General features: G+C 35.3%; 1 protein-coding gene across 13 annotated transcripts in view; it reads right to left on the bottom strand.

Annotated features, from left to right (window-relative positions):
• Positions 1–5,342: 5,342 nt before the first annotated feature.
• The window catches only part of LOC141448715 (MAP kinase-interacting serine/threonine-protein kinase 1-like), a 126,566-nt gene continuing 119,889 nt past the window's right edge, over positions 5,343–12,019 (bottom strand). For all 13 annotated transcript variants that reach the window (XM_074117259.1, XM_074117265.1, XM_074117269.1 and 10 more), the window contains 5 exons: positions 10,598–10,720; positions 8,117–8,473; positions 7,707–7,953; positions 7,091–7,429; positions 5,343–5,883 (listed from right to left, as the gene is read on the bottom strand). In XM_074117259.1, the coding sequence (XP_073973360.1) occupies positions 5,535–5,883; positions 7,091–7,429; positions 7,707–7,953; positions 8,117–8,473; positions 10,598–10,720 (1,415 nt within the window). In that variant the 3' untranslated portion in view covers positions 5,343–5,534. The remainder of the gene's footprint in view (positions 5,884–7,090; positions 7,430–7,706; positions 7,954–8,116; positions 8,474–10,597; positions 10,721–12,019) is intronic.

The following is a 12,019-nucleotide window of genomic DNA, read 5'->3' as shown; positions in this document are numbered from 1 at the left end:
TTGCGGTCGAGTCCCGAGGAAAAAACCTTTAATCAATAAAATAAATAGTAACCGCCGATTGGATTTCGCGAAAGAATATGTTTCTAAGCTTTCTAGTTTCTGGGAAACCGTAATCTTTTCAGATGAGTCGCAATTCAATGTATGTGGGTCTGATTGACGACAAAAAGTGTGGCGAAAAAGAAATGAAGCTATGAAAATGAAAAATATGAAGCCTACTTTTAAGCATGGGGGAGGCAACATTCTGGTGCATGAGTGCTAAAGGAGTGGGCAAGTTAGATCTAATTAATGGTATGATGGACCAATATGTGTATGTGGATATATTAAGACGCAATTTAAAAGAAAATTCAAAAAAATTAGGGTTGGAGGGAACGTTTGTCTTCCAACAAGACAATGACCCGAAACATACCGCACTAAAAACTCGGGAATGGCTTTTAAATAATACACTCTGGCGCCTAAACACCCCTCCACAATTGCCAGACCTTAACCCAATAGAACATTTGTGGGATGAAATCAGCCGCGAAATAAATAAACGAGGAATAAGAAACCGTGAACAACTAAAAAACGCTATTTTAGAAGAGTGGGATAAAATTCCAACATTGACGACCACAAAATTATTAGGATCGATGAAAGCTCGCTTGTTGGAAGTGATTAGGAACATAGGAGGTCCTACAAGTTTTTAAAATTTATAATTCACGTACAATGTGTAAGAATGATTTATTTCTGCAAAGTGTTCACAGACTTTTTTTGCATTCGTTTGGGGTGTTGTTTTGTTAAACATTTAATTGTGATATTCCTGCTGAACAAAAATAAAAGATTGAATATAAAATGAAAACTCTGGTTTCTCTCTATCGAATAGTATATTTCATTTGAAAATAAAAGAAGTTTCTAATAAGATAATAATAAAAGTAATAAAATTTAGGTTAGTGTTCACAGACTTTTTTGGCCCAGTGTATATGCTAATTTATCACGTAAGAATTGTTAAATTTTATTTGAAAGGTTTTTGAAGAGGATGCCCTAGGAGTATGGAATATCCAGGGATCTTAAGGTTTTAAACTTGCATTTCTATGTATTATATATTACTATGAATTAAATAAATTGCTAAACTGCACCGCATATAACCACATTTACTGAAAGGCGTTGGAGAAAAATTCAGCGTGTACAGCTCCCACATTTGATATTTTACACTTAAATTGAAATCAACCCATCAGACAGACTATTAAACTACGTTAAATTAAAAAAATATGAAGTTTTACTTAAATCGAAATTTAAGAAGAAAAATAAAGTAAAACGATAATTTTCCATTCTCTATAAACCATAAACATATAATGGTGATTGTCCAATTTTTCAATAGAGTTTTAACCGAAAAAACACGGATTAACAGCTGGTCGATGTTTGCAAATAAAATTCATTGTTGCTAATCAGGTTGTTTTTATAATGAAGTCAATTTAAAATTATGTAAACAGAACAGATTCCTACCTATATTTTCGCTACTTATTGGCATAACAACAAGATTATTTGATTTTCAAGAATGTCTTTTTTTTAAATCAAGAACGGAAAAAAGAAAGTTTTAAGATGATTTTTTTTTATTTTATCTCATTAATCAATAATTTATTACAAACGCAAGCTTCATGACGAATTAAACTATTAAGATGAATAAAATTTGTTAATTAGCGTAAATTGGAAGTAAAAAGAGAATCTTTGTTTTTTTAAAAGTTTATTTCTGCCTCACATTATACTAAAAACTAAACCATAATAACTGATAGGTTGGTATTCTTGAGATATTGTATTTTACAAAAACGCCTCTAATTTTCTCTCTTTTTCCATAAATGTTTTCGATATAAAACCAGGCATGAAATAAAATTTAACTTTTACAATAATAATGCTAAAACAGTTTTTAAAAAAAACTTAAAAGAACATTCTAATGCTATCTAGCAAACTTTTATCTTACTATCTCATGCTTAAACTTTTCTAGTAGTTCCAACAATCGTCGCTAGACAGCATTAACGTTTCTTGCTTGGTCGTGAATCTTCAATAAATTATTTCATTTTTCAAGAAGGTTTATTTACAGGTTACCAATGAAACTAAGTAAAAGTGCCTTCTTATGCTTCTTAGCAAAACAAAATTCAGTCCATTTTTCTTTTTTTTAAAGTTATTTATTTTCGTTATTACGCTCTAGGACTATAACAGTAGTTTTGAGATAGTGCTTATAAATTTTAGAAGAGTTAAGCAAAAATAAATTCAATTTATTTAAATAATAGCAATTATATGTGCTTCTCGTACGGTGATGAAGTAATGTGTAATATATTATACATATTTACGAAAAGAAAAAGTAAAAATTATCAATTTGTAGACACCGCAGAACGTGCTGCTACCTGGCAGTTTTTTTTTTGGAACCTGTTTCATTTTAATCATTTCATTGGCTTCTATTTTATTACTTTACATATATTTTACATTGAAATCAGTTGGTATTAAGTCATTGTTTATGAAAAATTAATCAAATCTCATTTTGGAGGAACATGGAGGGAATTTTTTTAAATTGTGAACTTCGAGAAACAAATTGAAGCACCAGATTATTAAACGTACGAACATAAACATAAGTGTAAACATATTTATTTTTATCAAGGTCTTTAGATTAATCAGTACTGTGTACACACTTCAACGTCATTTCATGTTTTCGTCTTACATTAGACTTGCTGACTCGATTTGTAGTATTTTATTTAAAATTTTTATTGTTATAAACTTCTCTATTATGAGTGGCCATTGCTATTGAAATTAAATGAAAGTATTATTGAGTTCACACACTTTTGGTAATTCACTAACCGTCTTAGAGAGTGCATCAGTATTTTGACTGGAACATCAATAATTATGTGCACCTTATAAACAACGTTCAGACGAACACTTGTGAACGCAACGTGTAACTTAAATTTGCAAGTTTCGCTCTGAAGGTAGCCACTCAGTACTTAAACAAGTATGACTTCTGAGGATGGAGCTTCTTCTAGTTCCTCATCTTCCATTCGGCACGGAGTTTTTATCCGAAATATTTGTAGAGCTTCTGAAGCCAGAGTATTTTCTTCTTTTTTAATGTGAAGTAAACATTCAAAACGAAAAACAGTATGAACATTACGTTTCAGGTCCCAACTTTCATCAACTTAACGTCGGAGAAGCCTTCTCAGGCAAGAAGAATTTCAGAGGTTCCTGAGGGAGCAGCAGTGGCGTCTCCTTTTTCTCTTACGACTTCTTTTTTACTTCTCTTGGGGTACGTTTACAACGGAGCTGTGAGCATAGATGATAGGAGTGATGCATCAGCGCTTAAAGAAAAACATAATACATTCAAATGTGAGCGTACACAAGGAAGCTGCGACTAGTGACTCATACACGCTGCTATAAATGAGCATAGATGATAGAATTAAATTTTTCATTTTTCTGCTAGCTTAACTCCAAGTATCGGAGCTTCAAAATGGACGTAGAAAAATTATTTATTGCTGTCTTTACTCATTATTTACTTTTAAACAATATTTTTACATTTATTTTTATGTGTATTTATTTGTTTTTTCTCAATAAGACCATTACTTACCTAAGAGTAAACACTAGATTTTCTTCTATGGTTATAGGATTTCCATGACAATTTTTCCGTTTTCTTAATTTTGACCTTATTTTTTCTAAAAATATAGTCGAATGTGGGTGGACCCATCCTCACATATTCTAAAAAACGATCCGGATAATTTCTAAGTTCCTTATATAAATAGTGAAATTCACCCAAAGTACTTCGTTTTTTATTTATGGGATGTACATGATATTTTCTAAAAAGCGTTTTTTCTTTAAAATATACCATTTTGTTGCTTCTTCACTACTCGGACATGTTGCATGTATCACAGCTCCGTTGTGCACACTAATCAGCTATTATATTTTACTCTATCAGCTATCATCTATACTCACAGCTCCGTTGTAAACGCACCCTGACTAGTTCCTCATCTTCCCAATCAGCACTGAGTTCTTTATCTAAAATACTTGGGAGAGCTTCTGAAACCCGAGTTTTTTCTTCTTTTTTAATGTGCAAGTAAACATTCAAAACGAAAAACAGTATTAACATTACGTTCAAGGTCCCAACTTCCATCAACTTAACATCAGATAAGCCTTCTCGGGCAAGAGGAATTCAGAGGTTCCTGAGGGAGCAGCAGTGGCGTCTTCTCTTTCTCTTACTTCTTTTTACTTCTCTTACCTTCCATTTAATACGCTCATCATAACTGAAAAGAACGCTAGCAACAATCCGTTTTCTGCCTAAATTCAAAAAATTAAAAACAATTATGGTAACTATGGTAACTAAGGTAAATAGCGATGTTCATTACTTTTGATTACGAGGAAGATATTTCTTTAAAGAAAGGCATTAAAAAAGAGCACAATATAAATTTTTAAACGAACTTTTTTTTCTTTATTTTGAAAAAAAAAAAAATATTTCTCTCGGTTTTCTCAATATTATTTTAAAAAAATTTTATTGAACAACGTTTTATATTTTTCATTTATGCCGAGTCTTTTTAATATTTGTAAATGACGTGGTTTTTCAACCTCGATAAGAACAATTATTTTCATTTTTTTTAATTGTATTTATTTTGTTCCATTATTATTTCGATTGCATTAATAAAAGTTTTGTTAAAAAAAAATTAATAATAAAAAATAAACTTCAAAAAAAAGGAATAATAATAAAAAACAATGAATTGGGATTAACATACAGAGAAATTAAGACAAATTAAAAAAGAATAGAGTTATTTTTAAAGGGAAAAAAAAAGAAAATCCATTTTTGATAATACTAAAGTAATTTTCACACCTTTATCATGCATCGAAAGTTAAAGAAAATCTATAGACCTCTGGGAAAGCTCCCTCCTCCTTCAAATATTTTTCACTTTTCATTCTCTTCTATGAAGATTGTTTTTCTTTATACAATTCTATTAAAAATTATAAATCTTTTGAAGCAGCAACATTTTTTTCTGTTTGCTTCTTTTTAAATATATATATATATTTGTTTTGTATTATTATTATATATATATATATGTATGTATATACAAATGGTACAAAAATACAAAATAGCATCTTTTTTATCTCTCTTTTCGCACACGATTTTTTTGTCTCTTTTTATTTTTTGTATTTTTTTTTTTAAATTTTTATTTTATTTACTTTTATCAATAGTCTGTACTTGTTTAAATTTAATTAGTCCGTGGAAGGAAGTGTTTGACACTTAAGTTAAAACAAAAAGAAAAGAAGTTTTTTTTTTTTTGTGGAGACGATGTGTTTCTTTGCGGGAAATAAAGAGCAGCAAAGTCCCGCCCCCCGAGATGTTTCCGTTTCCCTTTTTCTTTTTTTTTTTTTTAGAAGTAAGTACGTTGGAGTTTGGGGGATATGAATGATGATTCTAGTGTGTTTGTCTTTCAAAATGTTTTGTTTGTTCATTTAAAATGTTATTTCTATAGTGTTTTGCAGGTGGTGGTGGTGGTAGTGGTTTGGTTTTTGTCTCTGGAACGCTGGACAAGTGGGAGAAGATGTTAGGTGTGTTGACTAGAGGTTTGTCTGCTAAGCCGACGTGCCAACAAAGACCCAGGCTGTGGAGGACCAAGTTCTGGCGCCTGTAATAGTTGCTGCTGTTGGCCACAAGTGCTGGCCACAACCACTGTTGTTGCTGTTGTGGTTGTTGTTGTTGATGTGCTCACGCTGTTGTTGTTGTTGTTGTTGTTGGTTGCTGTTGTCCCCGAGGTGGTGGTCGTGGTATTATTGCAACACTGTTGCTGTTGATTGTTTGCCGTTGTTGATGGGGTAGTGGTTAGCGACAGTTGTTGCACTAACACGCGATTCAAGGACATCGCTGATTCTGCCATCTCGCTCACAGATTTTGTACTGTAAATTCAAAGAAAACAAAACACAAAAATTAAAATAAGATCAGTTGCAATTGAGTTAAGACACCACACTACTTAATAATTGCCTTTTGCAAAAAGGAGGGCCAACTTTATAATTGGAATTGTTCCAGCAAGCTTACGGCAGAGATATACCCCGCAAAGGAATGTTTGGATAATGTAACGCACAACAACCGCAAGTAAGTCGATAGCAATTGGTGCAGGTGCATCAATATTACTGGACCAATAATGCACGATTTGGGGGTCTATTGGCTTTCTCTGCTTCCCAAAGGGTGAAGTTTCTCATTAAAAGTGGCCCATTTTAATTAAACTATCGAAATCCAGAGCGGGAAGCAGAAGGTTCTCACAGCCTAAGATAGGAGATCTTCTTAAGGCCGCATTCCACAAATACGTAATAAAAGCTCCGGACAAGATACTGCTCAAGCTATAAAGTCCATTAGTTTAAACAGAGCTTATCCCGCGAACTTTTTTTATGATTTAAGGCGTGTCAACATCTAAGGTTATTGGCGCCCGGAGCTTTTTTCAGTGCTCTGCCGGCCTCCGGACAGTGTTCTCTCGTTGCAGACAACACTGTCCATCATCGGACAGTGAGCTGTAAGAAGTTCCTAGGAAGAGAAAAACTAAGGGTCAGCAGCTGGATTCGAACCCGGGACCTCCATCTGGGAATCCAATACGCTAACCCCATAGCTAATCCCTTCCCTATCCCGCAAACTGTTACACAATTTCATATTTAGTATTCAACTTTGTCAAAACCAAGCGAGTTTATGTCCCAATTTTTTCAAAAACATAATATTCTTTTTTAGATTCTGTGTCTGTCTAGCCTACTTTAGAACAAGGTTCCTTCCACTATCCCTGCCGTACTAAAACAGGAATGAAGGAATTCATTTAAAGGTTTATACCAGGAACATAATTGATTACAATGTATTTTTAAATATTTCTGGCGCAACGGGTAAGAATTCCCGAGTTTAGTTTTTAATATTTCTTCTCTAGAAAGATGGAGGACTTGTTTGAGCTAAAATAATTTATGTAGGCATGTTTGCTCATTATGTGAAAAACTACTTAAAAGGTAACCAAACTCTCATTGCGCATGTTCCGTACAATCACAAACCAGTCAAAGGTACTTAATTACTAAACATGATAATGGGCCAAAAAAAGTAGGTTTTATGTGGATAAAATGACCAGGTACTGACTTGGTAATATTGTGCGGTGTGGGTAAGAGCCTGGCATCGCCCACAGCGCCTAGAGTGGACACCCAAGGGTGAGAAAGAACTTCGGCAGCAGTAGGCCTGTCAGCAGGATCTCTGGACAGTAGACTTGCGACCAGCCGGCGAGCCGCCTCTGACACGCCGGCCCACTCTTCTATCGGAAACTCCGGCCTAGGACGGTCCGCGATCAGGTCGAACAGAGCACTTCTACAGTCACTGCAGTCAGGGCCGAGGCAGCTGGACTCGTTGCAGCACTGGCCCCAGAATGGCGGGTAACCTGAGAGAAGTATGTACAGCACCACACCCAGCGACCACATATCACACCTAGACACAACAATAATTATACAAACTCTGCTCTTCCAATTTTTCATTAATAATTTCACTCAATTAAATTATATGATAGCACTCTACAAGCTGAAATCTTGGAAGAAAACGATCAACAAGAGTGTGAGCAGCAAGAACCTACTGCTCACAGCTCAAGTTTCTGCTTCATGTTAGTTTTATCTAGAGTTAGTGTGTTGAGGCAACGGTCTGTCCAGTATTCTAATAACAAATTATCAAATTCTTAATTTTAGCAATTTAAATAAAAGAAAATAATCACCTTTTGTCGTACCAAGCAGGACTTCCTTGGTGATCGGGCTGTTCGGTGAAGGTAGCCACTACCTCTGGCGCCATGAACTCAGCAGAACCAACCGGCGAGTGAAGACGTGGCGATGACAGTGGAACGCCCAATGCGGGTGAGAATCTGATGCCAGAACCAAGATCCAAGTCGCACAGTTTCACGGGAGACAAGCTGGTGCGCGAGACGCACAAGATGTTTTCAGGCTTTAAATCTCGATGGGCTATACCTGCGGATAAAGCAGGAGAGGTCCCATAATGTTAGTTTTGTAAAACACAAGCTGATGAAGGATACAAAGTGATTGGACACATAATCTCAAAGAGACACTCATCTCAGAATTGAGATGAACAGGTTTACTGAAAACTAAGTAAAGATTTGTAACTTAATATTACCTTTGGCATGAAGAAATTTAAGCGCAGACGCCAGGTCTCTAGTGATCTCTGCAGCTTCTCGTTCGGTAAACCTGCCTCTCTCTTGAATCCTAGTCAACAGCTGTCCTCCTTCAACTTTCTCAAAAACCAGATAAAACCTACGATCATCTTCGAACATTTCCAAAAGTTGTATTATGTTCGGATGACCCTGGCAATGGTGGAAAGTTTCCACTTCACGGAAAACTCTTGCCCGAGGATGACCAGGTACTTTGTCAATCATTTTCACAGCGAACTCCATGTCTGTCAGTATGTTCACACACGTCTGGACGGACGCATAAGCGCCCCGACCGAGTACTTCGCCACTCAGCCGGTACAAGTCTGTGAAACATAAAATTGAAAATTCAGATTTTTTTTTTAAGTGCCTTTCTCTAATTTTATTTACTTATACTCTTTGACTCATTTTAGTATAAATTCATACAATTCCTACAAAAATTCTAGCCAATCTTGGAAATGCAGAAGGAGGGGATCTTTCGACTTAATTCAAAGTAATCCTGTAGTCGCGCTTCCGAGCTTCTTCAAACCGGAATTTCTATCAATGTCTTTCCGGAGCTAAACAGTGGTACTCAGTTCCCCTAAATCAGAACTTCCTCCCTCCCTCTCCTACCATATTACATTCTATTATTGTTCCTGTTCCCATTTATTCATCCATTTCCTGTTCGCGAGGAGAAGACCTTAACACCACCGACTGGTGTACTCCCGAGAAACAAGGTAAGAGATACAAGAAACGGAATGAATTCGCAATTTTTAAAACAAATCACAGCTAAGTCTAAAATCCCAAATATTACATTACTAAAAATGCATAACATAATTTCAATCAGAGCTTTCCCTGCATGACAATTACTCTAACTACTGTAGAATAAAAATCAAAAACAGCTGAGTCAAAATACAATCAGAACTCGTCCTCCAAAATAAGCAGCCCACCCCAGAGAAACCCTAGTTTGCCATGGCTGTTATATTGTGCTGCAGCTAAACATGAAGATGGGAACCAGTTTTCTTGAAAAGTCAACTGAACTGAGGATATACACGTCCTCTCTCTCCTGACAGAAAGCCGCCCCGTCATCGCTCCTAATAACTGTACATCGAACCGATAATCCACTAATCCACCTCCGCTGGTATGGCCACGTAACAAGAATGATGGAGGACCGAGTGGCGAGGCCAGAGTGGAGGGAAGAAGACGTCGAGAGAAGAACATGGGAGGAGGAAGTGAGGGCCGGCCTGACATCAAGAGGAATAGAATGGGAAAGAAGGAAGGAACTAGCCAGCGGCAGAGCCGAATGGAAAAGACTACGCAAGGCCCCTATACTGCTGACGCGCTAGAAGGGGGATAGATGATGATGATAATCCACTAATACCAGCTGAATCAAATGTTACTAACGAAAAGTAGTAGATATACCAAAATGACCTAGAACAGCTCACATTTTTACAAATGTAACATGTCCCCAGAAATCTATATAAAACACAACTTCGTCTAACTATCAATCACAAGTCTCAGATGTTCCTTAAAAGTAATTTGATCTGTCTGAAATTACCTCCTTGTAGTTGTAAACCATGTTGTCGAAGCAAAAGTAACCATTCACTCAGAATAGTCTCGACACTGAATCGACTTTAAAATCACAAATTAATGTCCACTAAAAAATTAAAATAAATATTTCACGAGATTATTACCGACATTTTTATTACCAACTTTGTGTGGAACCACATTTAATAAAGACTTTTTTACAATACAATGAATCATCGCAACACACAGTAACAATGGATGAAATTGCATCAGCTTTTGTAGCGAGTGGAAAAAAAATAACAAATTGCAACGATGATATCAATTTTTTTATTATTAATTTCTAAGCAAAACTAAAAAATATTAGTAGAAAATTAAAATAAAAGTTGATTATTAATGTTCTTAACAACTTCAATCCATAATTTAAAAAAAAAAAAATACCAAAATTTTGATATGTTAATTGGAAAAACGAAGACGAAAGTACCCAGAGGCTAAGAAAAAAGTTCTTTTCAAAAAAAATGAAAAATTAATTGTTTCTTGGCGCTTAATTTTTAGGCAATTATTCGACTCTTTGTACAGTCCAGCCAACACAATTACACAAACAATAAATCAAGTTTCGATGAATATTAAATGTTACAGGAAATGTGTAAAGCCAAAAAAAAAGGTTATGTTTATCAAAAAATATAAACAGTACTATAAAAAATAAAATAAGAATATTTGAATGAAGTTAAATTGGGAAAGCAGCCAAAATTTTAAATTCCGGGGGGGGCCAAAAATAATTCCAAGCACGTTGTCCGTTAAAAATAAAGTAGGAAAACACGCATACACATTTCCTAGCTGGCTTTTATGAGCAATTTCCGTATTTATAAAAATACTATCTTATTTGCAAACTCTTTTTGGGTTCTAAAAAAACTGGGCTCTTTCAGAGAAGTAACCTTTCTCCTTACCTTGAAAACAGGAAGTAACCAAGCTGGCCGTAGTCTTCTTTCGTCTGCGATTCTTCTTGGCTGCCTCCTTCCGTTCTATCACATCATTCGTCTTATCCCGAAGAACCCCGGTGTGTGTCTCTTCTGCAAGCAATAAACATTTATTAAATATTTAAAGAATGAATACATTTCTTTTTTTTTTTTGCCGATCAAGTTACAAATAGCCAACGATTAGTAAGATCCTATGATGAGATTGTTAAGATTAAAAGAGTTAATGAATCTGGTTCCTTCCGAAGCCTCCCCTGGAAGAGTATAAGAACGCAGGGTTTAGATGGCAAATGATATGTTAAGCCCTGACAGAGTAACTTCGACAGAGTTCCTCATGCAGGTTAGAACCTGTCCTGTGTATTTAAAGAAACCAATATGACTGGAAAAACTTCAAACTAAAGTATCAAAAATCATGGTGCAAATTCAAGTGAAACTGACGTCAGTCTTAGAACATTAAAGAACTTAAAAACGGTACTTTAGATGGCCACTAACTCCTCTTTCGGAAAATTTTTCTCCATGGATTTAGGTTGCATACTAGATTCACAAAAAATCATTGATAACCATTGACGAAAAAAGCAAACAAAAAAACTGCAAACATCTGTACACTTAAGTCTCACTTACGGTGAGAGGAGAAAATATCAAACACGCTCAGCCAAACGTGATGAAATAACCAACATAGATGTCAGTTTCCTTATACCGAGTTCCAACAAGGAAGGCAAACCTTACAACAGCTGGGTCTAAGAAATATTCAAAACAACCGTTTGTACGTCGAAATTTTGTTCTAGAGAGAGGTATAAACAATCCGTTCATCTCATGACCGGATTATTTGGGTGTGAGAATTCAAGGTCTTTGAAGAGGAATCTAACCAACTGTGGAGAAGTTACTGTTCGGACAGTTAACTCAAGTCAGAAAGTAGTTCATTAGTCAAGAGTTAAGACAATGTGGTAGGTAACATTCTGACATTTCTGATTTTATAATTCTAAACATTTAGCATACCCTTGGAATTATAATTAAAAATTAGTTGCCTTCGATTAACGTGAACTCGTTAGAGAAGAGCTGAAATCATTCGACAGTTTATACGTGGCATTTGAACCAATTTCCTTCAAATTCGAAATTTCAGCAACGCATTTACAAACCTGCTAATGACATACTACCTACAAGAAATAAAATTACACCTACGCAAAAAACTCTACATCCGCCAAGTGCCCTGGAACAGGAACATGAAGTAGCCTGGGGGTAAAATGTTTGAAATACACCAAAATGCATGTAATTAGTGTTAAGTTTTCAAGAAAAATCGTGGTGTCTGTTTTCGAGGGAATTCCTGGAAAAAGGAACTGAATCGATTCAGTGAAGTGATACTTCCAGTAAATAAAGTTCATCCGAAGCCATATAACG

Source organism: Rhodnius prolixus, unplaced genomic scaffold (genome assembly GCF_049639745.1).
Source record: "Rhodnius prolixus isolate KJV_2025 unplaced genomic scaffold, Rpr scaffold_2, whole genome shotgun sequence".
Taxonomy (NCBI): Eukaryota; Metazoa; Arthropoda; class Insecta; order Hemiptera; family Reduviidae; genus Rhodnius; species Rhodnius prolixus.
The sequence above is the reverse complement of the archived record's forward strand: the minus strand, read 5'-3'. Positions and strand labels throughout refer to the sequence as shown.